The sequence below is a fragment of the Carcharhinus amblyrhynchos genome, chromosome 2 (genome assembly GCF_965287045.1).
Source record: "Carcharhinus amblyrhynchos chromosome 2, sCarAmb.v2.hapA, whole genome shotgun sequence".
NCBI classification, from domain to species: domain Eukaryota; kingdom Metazoa; phylum Chordata; class Chondrichthyes; order Carcharhiniformes; family Carcharhinidae; genus Carcharhinus; species Carcharhinus amblyrhynchos.
Window position 1 is genome coordinate 36,064,815 of NC_137325.1, and position 19,645 is coordinate 36,084,459.

General features: G+C 41.6%; 2 protein-coding genes across 2 annotated transcripts; both read left to right on the forward strand.

The window, feature by feature from the left end:
* Positions 1-891: 891 nt before the first annotated feature.
* On the forward strand, positions 892-14,815 carry LOC145353624 (E3 ubiquitin-protein ligase MYLIP-like). Its single transcript, XM_080204393.1, is given in 8 exon segments — positions 892-1,091; positions 1,721-1,911; positions 11,432-11,617; positions 11,943-12,140; positions 12,393-12,557; positions 13,033-13,450; positions 13,624-13,675; positions 13,678-14,815. Coding segments are annotated over 8 exon segments (1,332 nt in total). The 5' UTR covers positions 892-1,004; the 3' UTR covers positions 13,713-14,815.
* Positions 14,816-18,642: 3,827 nt separating this feature from the next.
* On the forward strand, positions 18,643-19,002 carry LOC145359691 (histone H4-like). Its single transcript, XM_080214448.1, has one exon. It carries the CDS (start codon positions 18,643-18,645, stop codon positions 19,000-19,002), a length of 360 nt encoding a protein of 119 aa, XP_080070574.1.
* The last annotated feature ends 643 nt before the right edge of the window (positions 19,003-19,645 follow it).

Here is a 19,645-nt window from a genome sequence, read left to right on the forward strand (position 1 = left end):
ACACTTTCTGCTACCTTGGAAATGCAGCCAGCAAAATTAAGGACCCCATGCACCTTGGACATACTCTCTTCCACTTTCTTCCATCTGAAAAAAAGGTACAAAAGTCTGAGATCATGTACCAACCGATTCAAGAAGAACTTCTTCCCTGCTGCCATCAGACTTTTGAATGGACTTACCTTGCAATAAACTGATCTTTCTTTACACGCCAGCTTTGACTGTAACACTACATTCTGCAGCCTCTCCTTTCCTTCTCTATGAATGGTATGCTTTGTCTGTACAGCATGCAAGAAACAATACTTTTCATTATGACAATAATAAATCAATATTGATTTATACAATGACAATAATAAATCAAATCAAATGGAGATTCTGCTGAGATCTAGTGATCCCACCGATAGGGATCCCACTGAGGGAGCTGACGATCTTCTCTCCATTTATTTCTATTCCCCCTCCAGACGACTAGTGTAGCAGGTTTCCCGGTTTCCTATTGGTCAGGAGGGATGGTGCAAAGCCCCGCTCTGATTGGTTCGCCAGTGTGTGGCTGACGTCAGGCTCGGTTTTAGTGTAAGGAGCCGAGAGAAGAAGAGGCATTACCAGGAGAGAGAGCGGAGCTAGGACCCGGGACACACCGGGAGAGGGAGCGGAGCTAGGACCCGGGACGCACCGGGAGAGGGAGCGGAGCTAGGACCCGGGAGAGGGAGCGGAGCCGGGACACCGGGAGAAAGCGGGGCGGATAGGGCCAGGAATCGGGGACAGGCTGGGAAGCGGATATTGCCCACCTCCGGGGAGGGTGTGTGCGAGGGGTTAGGGCGCTGCGAATCTCCGCGGGAGAGGAGGAGGAGGAGGGGGGGGAACTGGCCCGGGAGCGGGTATTGGCTGCCGGGCCTCGGTACCGGCACATCAGCGGTACCGGCACATCAGCAGCGCCTGCCCCCGGGCAGAGGGAGAGCGGCGGCGGCGGCGGGCAGTCAGTGATCCGCTAGCCCGGCAGCTCAGTCCCCGCCATGCTGTGTTACGTGACAAGGCCCGACTCGGTGGTGATGGAGGTGGAGGTGGATCCGAAAGCAAATGGCGAGGATTGTCTGAACCAGGTGAGGGGCCCGGGAGGGGGGGGAGCGGGGGGTGGGGGGGGGGGGAGACCGGGGATTGGGGTGGGGGGGGGGCGCGGGGTGACAGGGAGGGAAAATGAGGGCCGGAGTGTCTCCGCTTGGGCAGCAGCCCCGGGTTTACTCAGTGAAACCGGAGCAGGAGTCGGCCGTTTGGCCCATTTGTCCCAATTCTGTCATTACGGTAGTGGGTGAGATTGTGGCCTGAAAACTTCCTGTGGGTGTTTTTACAGCGCGGAGATTTCAGCCTGGATCTAACTCTGATTGAAACGCCTTCTTCCCTTTACCCATGGAGTTTGTGTGGGGGGGGGGGGGGGGGGGTTTGGAGAAGTGGGGGGACCTGTTTGATTTTTACTTTTGGGGATTTGTTTTTGTTCAGCTGGTTGAAGGTATGTGCTTTGTGGGGGAGGGGCCTGTATATGGGGGGGGGTCTCTGTGCTTGGTGATTCTTTCTTTTGGGGGGGTGGAGGTATCTGTTTTTAAACTAGTTGAAGGTATGTGTTTTTTTTGTGTGGGTGAAAGGTCTATGTGTGTTTTGGAGGATCTGATTTTGTGGGAGCTGGGGGGTGGCTCAGTGATTTATTTGTTTAGTTTAAAGGTTTCTCCTTCCTCAGGTCTGTCACAGGCTCGGGATTATAGAGGATGACTATTTGGGTCTTCAATACTCGGCGAACAAAGGGGAGATTCTTTGGCTGAACTTGAGGAACCGAATCTCTCAGCAGATCGAAGGGATGCCTCCTTATAGATTCAAGCTCCGAGTCAAATTTTTTGTGGAGCCTCATCTCTTACTTCAGGAACAGACCAGGTCTGTAATTAAAAATCCACTTTCACAAATGCAAGCCTGCCTTGAACTTTTTGTTTTACGTTACTTGGCGTTCTAAGTCTAAAGGTTGCAGTAACTTGCTGGTTCCTTGCCGTAACTTGTTTCATTTACAGTTGACCGATAGTAACCCCGACAGTGGGAGTGTTATTACAGGTCATTGTGGCATAAACTTGCGCTTTCACTTCAACCAGACACAAGTACTGGGTCCTAGTGTCCCCGACCCCGTAATTTGCTGATTTCGAAACTTCTTTACGCCCACTTATGTTTTAATTCAGTTGAGATATTTCTGCAGTTCTGTTTGTGCCAGTCCGTTTCCGACGGTCTGTCTGCGTCTGCATGTTGACATGACTGACTGAAGGAGCTCTCATTCTAATACCTATCTCTGTTGTTCCAATAAAAAATGCTTTGAAAGAAATTCTATTCTTGGCGTGAAGAGTTGGTACCTGTGCATTTCAAAAGTGATTTTTTTTTCTTTTGACGTTTGGTTTCCTCTTAAATAAGGATCGCAGTAAATAAGGGTGAGAACTTAAAATGGTTTCCAAGAGTGTGGTTTTGTAATAATGCAGGAATTAAAACCAGATAGAAGTGGGTGTCCAATTCTTAAAGCCTGTTTGGATTACTTTTGATCTAGAGGTTCAAATTGCCAATTGCATTGGGAATTTTTTAACCTAGTGCAAAAATGTGTGTCCTTTGTTTTCTCTAGGATGATTTGAGCATTATATAGGAGAAAGATGCCCCCTTTCTAAACTCAGGTTTTGATACAACTAGGGTCTTACCATGTTTTGTCACACCTGTAAAAGCAGCATCAAATGCTGCCTCGTATTATAAATTCTGACTTAAGTATTGAAGCAAGCAATAAATGCTGTAGTTTTTAAAAAGGCTTTTAGAATTGAAGTTTTTAATGAAAATTCCTCCATGATCTGACTTTCTTTTTAATCTTGTGCATTCTATCAATAAGTCGCAATGGATAAAGATAGTGCTGTCCGAATAGGGTTTTATTTGCATCAAAGATGCGATACTAAAAATAAATCTGGGCTTCAGCTTCATAAGGTGTTTGCAACTACAAATGTAACATCTGTACATGTTGCTTGATTTGTGCTGTAATGAGCTCTATTTATTATTTTTACAAGTTGCCTGCATTGCTGCTTGTAGCAACTTATACCAGAAGATCTGCTATGGTCTACTTGCTTGCCTGTCATCCAGTTATGTTTATCCCTCTGCTACCCCTCCATGTTCTTTAGGAGCAATTTCTGTAGCTTTTCAGTCCTGACTAAATGGCCAAAACACTGTTCTTTTTTGCTCTTACAGTTTCAAACACTGTAATAGGAATGGGATGTTGCAGGCTATCTCCACTGTCAAATCTAGTTTGAGAATTGTTTGCTGTCGACTTGCATTCTCAGCCTTTTTTTATGGTCCACTCAATCCCATGAATTTTCCAAAGTATGTAAATATCAAGTGGGTTTCATGTTGAAACCTCGAGAGGTGGTGACAAACTGACTGAAGGCTCACCTTTTCTCACTTATTTGCTGAGCACACTGTTTTATCTTTGCATAATCTTCACTTTGGATGTGGATGTATTCGCATTCTGACATCAATGCATGTGGCATTGCTCATCTTGGCAACAACTCTAACTTGCTGTGTGCTGAGGAAGGAAAAGAGAACCTGGGCTTGACCTTTCTCTTTCATGGGATGTCCATATCTTTGGTAAGGTCATTTGTTGTCCATCTTAATTGCCGTTGAACTGAGTGGCTTGCTAGGCATTAATCACTTAAATTGCAGCAGTTGTCTTCATGGGGTTTGAATCCATGATTTTCAGTTCAAGGATTTTGTGCTTCGCTGGCTAGTTCAGTATTTTATTTCCTGTCCCTAATTGCACTTGAGGGTGGTTGTGAACTGCCTTCTTGATCCACAATAGTCTGTGATCTTGGCATAACCACAAGATGTTTCTAAATCAGCATGGTGAGTGGCATGGAGGGGAACTTGCAGGTAGTGCTGTCCCATGTATCTGTTCCCATGTCTTTCAGGTAGTGGTCGTGGGATAATGAGCTTTGGTGAATTTCTGCAGTGCATCTTATGGATAGCAAGCAATACTGCTACTGTGCATTGATGATGGAAGGAGTGAATGTGAGCTGCTTTGTCCTAACTGTCAACATTTGAGTTTTGGAACACAAGTCTTTAGTACTGTTGTTGGGGCCCATAGCCTTTGTAGTATCCAGTGCCTTTGGTCATTTCCTGATATTGAAATCATATTGGAAAAGACCAATACCTGTGGTGCTGTGGACCCCCAAAGGAGGGTTGTTCCTGGTTAAAGATTGGGATGAATACAAAGAACAAAAACAGCCTGGGAAGCAGGCCCTTCGGCCCAACGAGCCCGCACTGCCATCTCAACACCACCAGTCCGCCTCTCCACCTGCGACCCTTGTCTAATGTTTTATGGCCATCCAGATTGAGGGAAACTGATTTAGAGACAATCTATTACTGCCAATCAGCCTAACAGCACATCTTTGGGGTGTGGGATGAAACCGGAGCACCTGGAGAAAACCCACGCAAGCACGGGGAGAATGTGCAAACTCCCACAGACACCGGCCCAAATCCATGTGTCTGCACAGCAATCGGTGATAGCCACTGATCTGTCGTCTCGCCCAGTATCTGGTCCAGTTTAGGCACACACTAACGACATGAAGCACTAGGCCTATCTCGAACAACCAAGAGCAGCCCAAGTTCAACCCATCGCGTGTACGCCCCTTGTTGGACACAAGGCGGACCGACTTAACCTGTGAATGAAAAGGGAAAAAAAATTATTATTGTCCCATATCCATTTACCTTACCAGGGACGCTCCAATGCTAATGACCCTTATTTAAAACAATCTCCTATATCCACCCATCTCCAACTCACTCATGTGCCTGTCTAAGTTGCTCTTAAATGACTCTAGCGTGTTTGCCTCCACCACCTTACTTGGCAGAGCATTCCATACCCCCACTACCCTCTGTGGAAAAATCTCCCTCTAATATCTGTGTTATACCTCTTCCCCCCCTCACCTTAAGTCCATGGCCCCTTGTCTTATGTGTCTCTATCATAGAAAATAGCTTACCTCTGTTTACTCTATCTATACCCTTCATAATCTTATATACCTCTATTAGATCCCCCCTCAGTCGCTGTCTTTCAAGGGAAAACAGCCCCAATTTGTTCACTCTTTCCTCATACCCCAGTCCTTCCATACCAGGCAATATCCTAGTAAACCTCCTCTGCACTCTCTTCAGAGTCTCCACGTCCTTCCGGTAGTAAGGCGACCAGACCTGGATGCAGTACTCTAAATGTGGCCTAACCAACATTCCTTTTTTTTTGCACTGATGTCCTGGGCTGTCCCATCATTTGAGGATGGGTATATTTGTGGAACCTCTTCCAGTGAGTTGTCTAATTGTCTTGCCACTGTCCAAAGCTAGTGGTGGCAGGACTGCAGAACTTGGACCTAATCCATTGGTTGTGAAATCACTTGGCTCCATCTATAATTTATTGCTTTTGCTGTTGGCACACAAGTGCTGTAGTTTCATTAGCTTGACACCATTTTTAAATGTGCCTGATGTTGCCTTTAGCATGTCTTTCTGGACCTTGAACTAGGGTTAATCCTCTGCCATGGTAGAGTGGGAGATATGTGGGCCATAAGGTGAGAGATTGTGTACAGTTCTGCTGCAAATGGCCCATAGCACCCCATGGTTGCCTAGCCTTGAATTTCTAAATCTGTTTGAAATCTATCCTGTTTAATATAGTGGTTGTGCCTCAATACAATGAGTATTGTGAAGACAGGACTTTGTCTCCAAGGGTTTTTGTTGAGGTCACTCCTATCAATGCTGTCATAGATTGATGCATCTGTGACAGGTGAGGCTGAGGCCAAGTATGTTTTCCATCTTGTTGGTTCCCTCCATGACCTGCTGCAGACCCTATCTAGCAGCTACATCCTTTAGGCCTCAGTCTGTGGTTACTGAGCCACGCTTGGTGATGGACTAAGTGCCCCATTCAGTATACATTCTGTGCACTTTCTGGGGCATGGTACATGGAAATCAGTTTCTTGCCTATGTTTTCCCTGATGCTGGGAGATTCCATGGGATGCGGAATCTTGTGTTGTGGACCGCTAGGAAGCTACCTCAAACCACTGCCATCACCTCTGGGTCTGTCCTTCCAGTGGGACAGTACATAACTAGGGATGGTGAAGGTGATGTCTGGGCTGTAGGCATGCACCCAGAATCATACTATACAATGTCTGGCTGTTTAACTAGTTTGTGGGACAGCTCTCCAATTTTGGCACCAGCCCCCAGATGTTAATAAAGAGAACTTTGCGAAGTCAACAGGACTGAGTTTGTTATTTCAAGTGTCTAGCTTGATGCTGAGTGATCTCTTGTTTCATTCCTTTGAGGCTGCTTTTAGTAATTTTTATTGAGTGGTTTGCTGGCCATTTCAGAGGGCAGTTAAGTCAATCATATTACTTTTGGTCTGGAGTGGATGTATGCCAGACCTGGTAAGAATGGTAGACTTCCTTCTCTAAAGTGCATTGGTGATTCAGTTACATGGTCATTTGACTGTTTTAATTCCAGATTATTTTTACTGAATTCTGGAGTTGAGGGGGTTGAGCTATGAGGAGAGGCTGAATAAACTAGGCTTGTACTCGTTAGAGTTTAGAAGAATGAGGGGAGATCTCATTGAGACTTATAAGATGATGAATGGGATGGATAGGATAGAGGTGGAGAGACTCTTCCTGCTCAGAAAGGACAGTAGGACTAGGGGGCACAGCCTCAAGATAAAGGGGGGGCGGTTTAGAACGGAGTTGAGGAGGAACTTCTTCACTCAAAGGGTGGTGAATCTCTGGAATTCTCTGCCCGTTGAAGTGGTGGAGGCTGCCTCGCTAAATATTTTTAAGATGCAGGTTGATGGGTTTTTGATAAGCGAGGGGATTAAGGGATATGGGGAGAGGGCGGGAATGTGGAACTGAGCCACAACAGATCAGCCATGATCTTATTGAATGGCGGGGCAGGCTCAAAGGGCGAGATAAAGAACAAAGAACAACCCAGCACGGGAAACAGGCCCTTCGGCCCAACGAGCCCGCGCCGCCGCATCGCCTACTTCTGCTCCTATTTCTTATGTTCTTATGTTAAATTAACCAGCTGTTAAGGTGGGATTTGAACCTGGATCCCCAGAGCAAGTGCACTTGACCTGAAGTTTTTTGCACATCAAATCATTACATGTGTTTGGGAAAAGAGCCTACCTTTAGTCACTATAGTACAATATGAGCATGTCTTAACTTTGCATTGTCTTTTACCTTATTTCAAACATTGCTGTAGTTCTCAATGGCTGCTCTGAAATAGCTTTGGTTAAATACAGCAGTCATTTTTATGAATCTGGATTCCTAACATAGTTTAATGTGCATCAGGAATTTTAGCAGAGGTCATTGGATGTGCAAAACATTCTTCCATTTTTAATGAATGAATAGAAAATCCTGAGAACTCAACTGAACACTCCACCTAAATTCTCAATTCATGGTCCTAACACACATCTGTGCCACTGGCACAAATGTGGAACATGTAGCTACAGGTAGCAAGGGTTACGCTTCCGATTTGGGTAGGTAGCTTAAAGGAGCAAAAGTGAAGCATATGTAAGTTGGGTTCCATGCTGGATACTAAGTTCTTAATGCTTTGTCTGTCTGTCATTGAGAAGGAGTGGCAAAAGTTTGGCTCATCCCCCCCTTCCCCTCAGTTGGGGCTGGCACAGATTATTTTGCTTCATTTGTAACATCAACCACGTGATTCACTGTCACTTGACTATTTATATGATCATGCATACAAATTTTTGCAAGCTCATGCAGCCTACTTGTGTTTCATTGTTAATACTGTATAATCGCTTGCACATTAATTCTTTGGGTAACTTAGTTCTCCAACTTTTTGTATGTAATTGTAGTTCCAATACTTAATTGCCTTTTAATATCTTGATGTTTATATTGTAATCTAAATGGTTTACTTTAGAACTTCAACTTTTCCACCATTTGAATTGGAAAATGTTCAGGCAGTTTAATTGCATAAGGTTCCCAGTTGCTGGCTTTAAAGAAAGGGAAGCAAGCTGTCTGGTGTTTTGACCTAGTTGACTACTGGTAACCTGTCTAACAAGGTTGACAGTCACTCAGTATTGGTATCAGGCTGCAGTGCAGTCAGACTAATTTAGTGATTGGTAGCTTTGCATTCACTTTTAATGCTAATTTCATGTTGGCCTTAGTCTTTAAATATACACTAGCTACAGGCAATATTGCTGCTTTTCTCTAGCACCCATCCACCCCCATACTACTTTCTTCCAAATAGTAGGCACGCAGGAAATTTGCTTACAGGCCTTCACCATGGTCCTGTTGAATTAGCTGTGGGAGGAATTGCTAAATTATCTAAAATGTTTCCTTTTATGGGAGCAGCTTGTCTTGTTTGTGTGGTCTCCAAATCAGATGACAACTTTGAGTCATGTCTTCGTGACAAACCAGATTAGTGCAATGATCTTGTGTGAATTGGGTGGGGGGGGGGGAGAAGAGACTAGAAACTTCTTTTTACATAGTGCCTTTCATAATCTCTGAACATCCCATAACACCATACAGCCAATTTAGTCCATTTGTGTACACAAAAGTCCTGCAAATGGCAATATGATGGCAAGGTGATACATCTGTGATAGTTGTGGAATGGACATAAGGAGGTACTCGCATCAAAAATGCTGACTTTTTCCTCCAAGAGGAGAGGGCCTAAGATAGACATCACTGTCTAACACATGCTTGATTTCAAGAAAAATCTTTGAACTGATATTTGAACCCACCACTCTTGACTTTCCAAGCCCACAAAGAATAGGAACAGGAGGCTGTTCAACCCCTTGAGCCTACTCTGCCATTCAGTAGATCATAGCTGATCTGACATTTCTTGTATCAACTTTCTGCCCTTTCCCTGTAACTCTTGGTTACTGATCAAAGATCTATCTTGACTCTGCCTTTAAATATACACAATGACTTTGCCCCCCACTGGCGAGGAGTTCCTAAGAGAGACAGTCTTTGGAGAAGTTCCTCCTCGTATCAGTCCTAAAATTGGCACCCTTTATTTGATTATTCTCTCTAGCTCTAGACTGTCCCATGAGGGCACATATCCTCGGCATTTATCCTGTCAAGCCCCTTGAAGTTCCCAAAAAAAAACACTGAACCACAGTTGACGGCTAAAATATGTGGCTAGTGTGCTAGACACTTTATGCATGCCCTGCAGTTTTGCTGGTCATTTTAAGTGATTTTGGCTTGTTTGGGTTTATAAGTCAACACTTGATGCACCATTTTATGTTCCTGCTAACCATGCTCTCTATTGAAATAGAGCAAGTAATTTGAGTTATTTAGATACTTTCTGTTGGAAGATAAATATTCTTGTAATTGCTCAGATGTCTGACTTTTTTTAAAAAAAATCAATTGTTTGAAGAAATGTTGTTTAGAGAAATAAACGTGTTATTGAAGTGCAGAGTGGTCTTTATAACCGGCTATCATTGATCTATGTCTATTACAAGTTTGCTCAAATACAAATGGCCATAAGGACCACAAGAATATATTGGAACTTCTTTTTAAGAAACATATTAAAATCATTTGGAAACTTATTGTGTTGACTGGGGCTGAATCAGATTTGAGATGGATTCACATTGCACAAAATGTGAGCAAGCGACTGCAGACATAGTATAAGATGACGGGGGGGTGGGGTCACTTTACATATGTTGTAGTTATGCCCCAGCTTCCAGCTGTTCAAAAGGGCCCACAATGACCATGGCTGTCTTTGTTCCAAAATCCAAGCTGAAAGTATAATTTTGTAGAGCAGGCACGGAGTGTCACTGGAAATTGGCCAGACAACTGGATTGTTCTGATGTTGACATTGTTGTCCGAACAAAACTACGTAGTTTATTCACTGCATTCAGAATTTTTATGTTTCAAAATCTATTCAACTCCACTCTTACCATATCAAGTTGCTTATGTAGTTAAAGGTGCTTAAGCTTTAAATATGTATAGCTCTTCCTTTGTAGAGTTGAGATGGAAAGGCTATTGTATGATCTTGAAACTGTTTCCCTTTTATTCCCACTTCCATGCCCTTGAGTAACCTTATGTTTACACTGTTAGCATTTGACCGAGAGTTACCTTTTGCAAAATATAGTGTTCTAGTGCCTCTGGCTAAATGAGGTAATCAACCTCCGCACATGTTGCATTACTGTTCACTTTCAACAGATTTTGACTTCTTTCTTTCGGGATTTTTTAAGCATTTTGTTAACTGTTAATTGTCGATATTTGAATTTATAAGAATATCCAAAATTGTTGAACTTCCCCAGAAGTTAGCCTAAAAGCTCCATCTTTTTCTGAGTGGGTTATTTCTTATCTGTGCCGAAAGATCACGCTGACTACCTCAATCCTCTTGTTTCATTTTGCTGGTGTTCTTGCCCTTAAGCACACCTCTTCCCCTTTGCCCTCTAGAATTGTAACATTTGTAGCAATGCCTTTACGTTGCTATCCTTGTTGCAAAGTGTTACTTCACTGAACCTCAAAGCATTGTGAGCGGCCTGCCCCTTTGCAGGCTTCCCCTCTTGCTATGTACTATTAGCGGAATGAGAGCTGCTCAAATAAAAAAAAATTTTGTTTTCAGTTCTTGCTTAACAAGGGACATTCCAGATTCCATGAAGAAATGGGACAAAACTCTGCCAAATGGTACCACCCACAATCTAATGGCCAATATTTTTACCTAGAAGTTACTTGAATCTCATAGTCATTAGTGCATTTTTTCACTTATGGTGATAGGGAGGGGATACATCAAGTGGATGGCATTTCACTTGTAATTGCTTGGGTTTCAAAACTGATATGCAACATATGGTCAGTTGATTTCTGACAGGTTTACCACAAAACAGCAGAATTTGCTGATCTATCTGAACAGACCTTGGCAGACCAGCTCTAATTTGATATCTGTGCCAGTGGCTGCATTTCGCACAAGTGGACTTGATTTAAAGAAGTCATTATTAAGTTCCCCTAAATATGGGAACTTATTCACTGTACACTTTCAATGCACTGAAACAAATTGTTTACTTGCAATCCAGTTGACAGTAGCAGCTGATTTTAATCCATTATTTTGTCCTGCCTATTTTTTTGCTAAATCCTAAATCTCAAATGGATGTACAATTTTTTGGCTAAAGGTTCAATAAGCATTACTGACTCTTTACTTCACGGAAGAAGCTATTTTTGATATTTTTATTATGTGGTACTTTTATTAGAGTTCCATCTTTGAAGTTCAACCCCCTTGTGTGTCCAAGATGATCATTCAATACAATGGTTCTCTGACTCTGAACAAATGCCCTAAACACTTGTTATTTATTGCTATTAATGATCATTGCTGTTGCATCTGCTCACATGGTAACTGTAGAAGTATGTTTAAATCAATATTTATAAAATGAGCTTATTCAAGTTTCCCTTTAAAACCGTAGGCACCAGTTTTTCCTGCATGTCCGGGATGACCTGTTAAGTGGGCGTCTACGTTGTTCACCAGAGCAAGCTGTGGACTTGAGTGTACTCCTAGCACAAGTGGAATTTGGAGACTACAATCAAAACACTGCCAAGTATTCTTATGAAGATCTCTGTACAAACGAACTAAACACCACCATTTTGAACAGGTAAATAGCATGCATGAAGTTACAAACTGCCTTCCTTCTGAGTGTCTTCATCTTGGACCAATTCGAGAGAATTCTTACATCACCAAGTTCTTGAGCTTGTAATATTTTACATTCTATTGAGTCTCTATACTTTAAAGTCCAAAATCCATTTTAATCATTTTAACAACAGAGCTTGACCGCATCCTAAGAGTTTCCATTTTGGAAAGAATGGTTAAAAAAAAATATTGTTGTCATCTGTAGGAAGTGAGAAATAACTTCACCTTGTCTCTGTCCCTCTCCACAAACTTGACCAGGCAGTACAAACACTCTTTTTCTGTTTCAACAGCATTGTTGCAAGCCACAAGAGATTAGAAGGAATGAGCCAATGTACGGCTGAGTATCGCGTTCTACAGATTGCTTGCACACTGGAGCACTATGGTGTGGAATGGCATTCAGTAAAAGATGGTGATGGACAGAAGCTGATGATTGGTGTAGGGCCTGATGGAATATCTGTTTGCAAAGAGAACTTGAATCTAATTAACAGGTAAATAGAATTAACTGCTGAGATTTGTCCTTTTCATTGTCAATCTAAGGGTTGTTTTGTTGTACTCAATTTGGCTGCTGGATAATAAATGTAAAAATTTTGCCAGCTTTAAGAGCACTTTTTTGGAAGCATGTAACAGCTAAAATCTATTCCTCTTTTTCCTTCACTTAGTGCTAACTATTATAATGGGTCTAGACATCTATATTTTTAGGAAAAGATTAATGTTAATATCTTGTCTGAATTACCTTGCAGGATTTCATACCCGATAATCCAGATGGCCACCCAATCTGCAAAAAATGTGTACCTTACCATCACTAAGGAATCTGGTAGCAGCATTGTACTAATGTTAAAGCTGATCAGTACCAGAGCAGCAAGTGCCCTTTATCGTGCGATAACTGAAACCCATGCATTTTACAGGTACTGCAATTTAATCATACTTTTCAATGTTGCCTTGCAATATTATCTATGCACTGTTTTCTGCCATGGGATTTACTTTGTTGGGAAGCTGAAATGTTGAGGTGCGTTCATTGTGTGCATTGTTCTCATCTATTTGATTCGCCTAACTGTTTATAACAGCAGCTCAGAGGGAAATTTTAAATCTCCTGTTTTGTACCTGGTCTGGCCTAAACATGACTCCAGACCACAAATGTGGTTGACCTCTTAACTGCTCTCTGAAATGGCCTTGCAAACACTGCAGTGGTTCAGAAGGCAGAGCACTGCCACCTGAAGGGTAATTTGGGATGAGTAGTAAATGCTGGCCTTGCTAAATGCTTGCATTTAAAATCTGGCCTTTAAGACCTACTCTTGCATACTCAACGGAGTATAGATTTTCAAATTGCATTTTAAATATGATTTTTGTCATTTGAATTTAACTAATTAATATCCTTTTCAGGTGTGATACTGTCACCAATACTGTCATGATGCAATACAGTAGAGACTTCAAGGGCCACCTTGCTTCTTTGTTTTTCAATGAAAACATCAATCTGGGAAAAAAATATGTTTTTGACATCAAACGTACTTCCAAGGAGGTTTATGACCATACACGAAGAGCTTTGTATAATGCTGGCATTGTAGACTTTGTTCCACACAATCAAGATGGCCAGAACTCTCCACTTAAATCTTCAGAGCATGAATTGAACTGTAATAGTTGTGAAGGGCTGAGCTGCCAACAGAGTCAGGTGCTCCAAGAAAAACTTCGCAAACTTAAAGAAGCATTATTGTGCATGGTCTGTTGTGGTGAGGAGATTAATACAGCCTTCTGCCCCTGTGGCCACATGGTTTGCTGCAATTCTTGTGCTAATCAGCTACAGGTAAGATTATTTTGGACCATTTTAACAACTTTCTGACATCTGAACTAACTTTCCCTAGGGATTTTTGCATCTTGTGTCACTGCAAGAGTTTGTACTTGATTTTACTCCCAACAGATCTCAAACTTAGATTTTGTGATTAGTCTTAGTTGAATAATTGTTTATTTTTTTTTCAGGCATGTCCAGTTTGTCGCTCTGAAATTGACCACATTCAGCATGTTTTCCTGCCACATGTACCAGTTTACTCAATCTGACTGTAATTTGAACAATTGAGTGTCAGCACTTCTGACTGGATAAGATTCATAATTGACCCACACTGCAGAAGGAACCAGAAAACACTCCGTTTGTCCTATTGCAAACTCAGCTGCTTGTTCTAGACTTCTTTCTGTTCTCCTCGTGACCAGATTATGGATGTTTTGGCAGGACTGTTACAAATGCTGAAGATTCTGATAAAACTTCTTTTCAGAGATGGTATTAAAAGACTGGCCAAATTCAAGACCAATTACTGAGGTCTCAGTTGATCTGAAAATTGTACTGTAGCATTTTCTACCAGAAGCTTATAATGGAGATGTGGTGACACTGCCTGAACAATCCCTTTACCTGGATATTGTCTTATTTCTTGAATTATTCACCCATAGTGTTAGAACTTTTTAATTCTATTGTTTTGATGTGCTTTTTTAAAAGAAAAATAAGCTTTTTTAAAAATTTTGGTTTTTGTAATTGACACTAGAATTAACATTTGGTGCAATGGAGCAGAATTATTTGGTGTGTAATAGCTTTATTCATCATTTCTGGAACCAATTGCAGGGTGTAAAATACAGAATTTTAAACCAGGATTTTTGAAATTCTGATCTTTTATCCACTGCAGAATACTTAATTCTACAATATGCAGAATCTCCCTCCCTCCTAGACATGACAGAGTGAATGCAAAAAATTGTTTAAAACCCAGTTTGGACCCAAAATGTATGGTCAGTAGAATCTTTCAAATGTAAAGACTTGCTAGAAGACCAATTTTTGTGCAATTCTGGCTGTTTTTGAGGCTAGGAATAAACTACAGTGTCACTTTATTGAGGAATTTCCAAAATGTATTGTTCATAGGGTTGCCTTAATGTAGCAGCAATGATAGACTCCATCTGTTTATGTACAGATCAGGTTCTTTGCACAGATGTTTGTCAGACTTTTAAAAGCATATATATTGTTGACTGTCATGTTAGCACATAGCCTCTTGCTCAAAGGGGCATCTATTTTTTCACTTTGTATACAATGAGGTTTATTTCCATTTGAAGCAAAACATTGTCTAAGCTAGATTTAACTTGACTTTTATATTCCTTTTAAAATGTGTTAATAAATTTTGTAAGAATTATGAAATATATTGCAGTCTACAAAATGTTTCTACCTTTCAGCAAAGTTTCCCAGATGGGTGCTTTTGTCCTCCGTCATGTAGCTAGTACTGCTTTTTACTCTACAATGAACACTTAATATTATTTGGGTACCCTGCCATACCACTGGAAGGTCTTGGATGTTTTTCAGGACCATGAAATAGATTTCTTTCTGTATGTACCCTAGAAGTTACATTCCTTCCCTCCTTTCTCTCCGTCCAGAAGGATTAAACACTTCTAACTTGTTGACCTGTCCATCACCTGACCCATCTACTCAACTACTTCCTAGCTTATCAAAGTTGCTGCTAGTGCCATAAAGGACCATGGCTTCACTTTCTCTAAACTCACCCCCCATATCACCACGAGTTCTGGTTCTTTCAACTAAAAGAAATGATTGGAATGGATCAGATTTGCGCTTGGTTATGTCCCACCGCTGCATCTTTAAAGTTTTACTGTTACAAGTAGGCTTACAATTATCATGGCAATGATGTCCCCTAGTTGCCATACTCCAGTGCCTGTTAGTTACACTCGGAGAAGTTAGCATGGCCAATACACCTAACCAGCGTGTCTTTTGGGTTGTGGGAGCAAGCCAGAGTACCTGGAGGAAAACTGCACAGACCCAAGCAGGAAATTTAACCGAGTCCCTGGTGCTGTTTCATGAAGTGAAGATGACGGCATTGGACAGGGTGAGCACAGCAAGAAGACTCTCAACACCACTGACCTGATGGAGCAGTGTTGCAAAAGCTCGTGATTCCAAATAAACCTGATGGTATGAGACTTCTTGCTGTTCATGAAGTCCATACTTGATTTCCTGTTGAACAATCCAGTCTATTTTCTTTCCCTGCTCTGTCCTTGACTTAAGTTTTTTAATAACTCTATTCTTAAAAGTTACAAAGCCAATTGCAAACCCAAACCCATTCCAAATCAAATTCAGATTCCAGTTGATTCCAATTCATTGTCCCCACAAGAGACAAGATCCAAGCTGACAAGATAAGGCATTGCATCCCATTTTGGGCATGATCTTAGCTAAAAGGCCAATTTATTTCTATCTAAAGCCTTTTTGGAGTATTTGCTTCCACTGCTCTTGGAGCTCAGTTGTTACATGTTACTGCCATTTTTGTTTTTAAACATGCTTTTCTGTCAGTCTCTTCCAGTGAAGCTCAAAGCACATTAAGGTACTTCCTGCTACATGCCATCTTCAAGGATTGGGCAAAAGAATCAGTGGTGCCCACCAAATGTCAATGTTAGTTACCAATACCTGCAGCTGACCACTACCTGCAACATTGAGTATCTGGATTCTTATAGAACCTCCTAGAGATATCAATATGCAGTCATACCAAGCAACTCATCAGTTAGCTGCCTTGTGCACTTTGTGATGAAGTTGCCTCTTTGCTAATGAGAATGAACAGGTGTTCCAGTTTGTAGCTCTGGCTGAGTTCCCAACAGTCACAAGACATTTATCAACTGCATATGTCCTGCAATCTCAGCTGTAATGTGCAGGTTGAAGTCCAACTTCCGCTCACCAGAAACTAGCTTTATGCTAAAAAGATCTTAAACTTCTAGAAATGTACTGACAAACTGCGAATTACCAGCAAAAGTCCATTTCAGTTCAAGTGTTATGAAGGGGTGGGTAATTGCTTAGTGACCTCAACCACTCAGAAGTACCTCCCTTTCATGATCCATTAAATAGTATGATCTGCCTACAGCAATTTTCAGTGGTTAAATCAAAATAACTAAAGACTTTTTTAAAGACAAGTTAACACTTTAACAAACTGAATAAAACATTCTAATGGAGTGCTGTTTAGACAATTACAATTCCACCTATTAACAAAAATAGGATTTTTAGTCACTCAAAGGTCAATCAGGGTTTGGAGTCTTCCAGAATCATCATTACTGATTTCTCCTGTGTTCTGTTGGTCTGTTCTTCTGAGATGGAGCTTTCTTTTAAAAGAATGTGGCTGTTACACTGACAGTTGTCTGTCTGTGTCAATCCCTCGGTGTGACAAGCTGCTGTCCAGAGGCAGTAGCTGTCTTTCTGGCAGTTTTTCCTGAGCTGGGATCAGTTTTATACCCTTTGACATACCAAACCCCGCCCCCCACAATAAAATTGGTTTACAGGTTATCAAAACACCAAATTCAAATTTGATAGGCTGCTGCTTTTCAAATACCTATTTCAAATTGGTTAAAATTCAGAAACACGTTCTGATTCAAATGCCAAAAGCCTGTTACCAGAGCAATCCTGTGGTTTTCCTCTGATACATTGTTTCAATCTGTACTGATGCACCTACAGCTCCTCACATTGAAAACTAAACCACTTTTTAAACTTTTTTTTACTTTTTTTTATTTTGCAAACTCACTTCAAGTTGTATATCTCATCAACAAAACTTATGCCTTGTTTAAAGATCTACAATCAAACTACTTAAAGCCATTCTTACACTTCCTGAAGCTGCTCAAATGATCAGTTCCTTGGCAGAAAAGTCAGTGAGCCACAAAATGGCCTACATCAAATTTTCTATCCTTTATTGTGGTGGAGTTGGAGGATACACGTAAGTGTTGCCTTGCTTGTTGTGCTTTTATAACGTTATAGCTTGAATCACTCTTGGAGGTTTTGTAAATACATTGTGTGGGTTCATTTATTGAAACTTGAGCTCCTGGAAGCATGCTTACAAAGGAATGAAACTTGAAGGTTCAGAGCTGTGTGAAAGTGGAACTAAAACTGGATCATAAGGTGCTTGTGATGGCATACTGCAATCCTACAAAACATTGCAACATCCCCTTTTCAAGAACTTTAAAGAAACTGCCCCCTTCCAAAGAAGTATAAATATTTACAACAGAAGTTTCTGTTTACTGATCTTGCATAAGCATGTAGAGTTGAGTCATTAAAAAAAGTTAATGTGCTGGAATGTCCATATTCTGTAATTGTAACCTTGTCTGGAGGTGTATAGGATTGTATTTTTGGCACTGCATTTGAGATCTTGTTTTTGATGCGATAGGATAGGATGTTTATCAGAATGTTGCCTGGTATGGAGGATATTAGCTATGAGGAGAGATTGAATAAACTGGGATTGTTCTCCATGGAAAGAGAGGGTGGGGGGGGGTGGTCTGGCAGAATTTTATTAAAATGGAGAGGTATAGATAGGGTGAACAGCTGGAAGCTTCTTCCCAGGGTAGAAGTAACAATTGCAAGGGAGGTGGCGGCCTAGAATGCATTGCCAAGTGAGGTGGTTGAGGCAGTTACATTAGCCACATTTAAGACTTCTCTTGACATATGAACAAACAGGGAATAGGGGAATATAAGCAGTTGGTCTAGATAGGTAAATGTGATTGGTGCAGGCTTGGGAGAGCCAAAGGGCCTGTTCCTGTGCTGTACTGTTCTTTGACAGTGTGGTGGTGAGGAGCTGGAATAGATCTGATTTGTTTTTGGTTATGCCTTATTGTTGCGTCTTTTATTAAAATTTCTTTATCAGTGTCACAAGTAGGCTTACATTAACACTGCAATGAAGTTACTATGAAAATCCCCTAGTTGCCACACTTCAGCACCTGTTTGGGTACACTGAGGGAGAATTTAGCATAGCTGATGCACTAACCAGCAACCCTTTTGGGTTATGTGAGGAAGCCAGAGCACCCAGGGGAAACTTGCAGGCACAGGGAGAATATACTGGCTCCACACTGTCACCCAAGGTGGGACTCAAACTGGGTCTCTGGCACTGTGAGGCACCGTGCCACCCTAATGTGTATGATGTCGCATGACTTGGGTTCAGAATAAATCTTTGTCACCTCAACTGGTTGCTATGCACTTTCTGTAGAATCGAGAATATGACCTTGTCTCAACTATTGAACTTGATATCTGGTAGAGGGAAAGGTCTTGGGAAGGGCAATGGCAAACAGCATCAGAAAGTTCTCCGCGATAATATCCAGGGAATAACTAAACCCGCTATCTGTCGGCTTGCTCGATGTGGGGGCATTAAGCGCATTTCAGGCCTCATCTACGAAGAAACCTGCAGAATCCTGAAGGTTTTCTTCGAGAGCATCATTCGGGACTTGATCACCCGTACTGAACGCGCCAAATGCAAGACTACTACCACCATGGATGTTGTGTATGCCCTGAAACGCCAAGGTCGAACCCTCTACAGTTCTGGTGGTAGAAAACTTAAGGGAAAATATTTCTCAACTTAAATTCGGAAACTGTATCTGCATTTTTATCATGCACATTGGTAATTTTCTCAGTTTTAAAAGTTGCTGCCTAGTTTTTGAGAGAGTAGATTGTGTAAGATTAGCTAAATTGTTACCCTCAGGTCTGTCACATATGAACTCTGTTGGTGTCAGATTTGTTGCATGTTAAGGTGTCACTCTTAGACGTAACTTTGAAATTTGTAGATCATGGTCTGATTTTACCGCGTGCATCATTCATTCAGCTAGGCTGTCAGAACTAGGGTCTTGAGGAAGTAGTGATCAATATTTCACATCTCTCATGCTGAAATGGCTGACCAAGAAACAGACTGTTATCTGTAACCATCTCTCTAGGTACACCAAATAAACTAAAAATAGCACTTCACAGCTGTGCTTGATGTATTGTGCAATTGTCGAATAATGGGGTACTTGGTAAAGTAGTTGAACGTGACAGTGGAGTCAGTGCCATGGAAATGAAAAGAGGTATGCAATTTTGGGCTAAGGGTGGGTAGGAATTTCATGTGGAATCAGTGGTGCTTTGTGTTGATTTGTCATATGCTCTTGACTGTTCTCCATCTATACAATGACTTCAATGTCATTGCTCATATTCAGCCAATAAACTGACTGTCTGAGTGTTCTCATCCAATCT

Bases quoted from the DNA above. Each gene is read 5' to 3' on its own strand.
- LOC145359691 (XM_080214448.1), top strand. From the start codon at position 18,643: ATGACCTTGTCTCAACTATTGAACTTGATATCTGGTAGAGGGAAAGGT.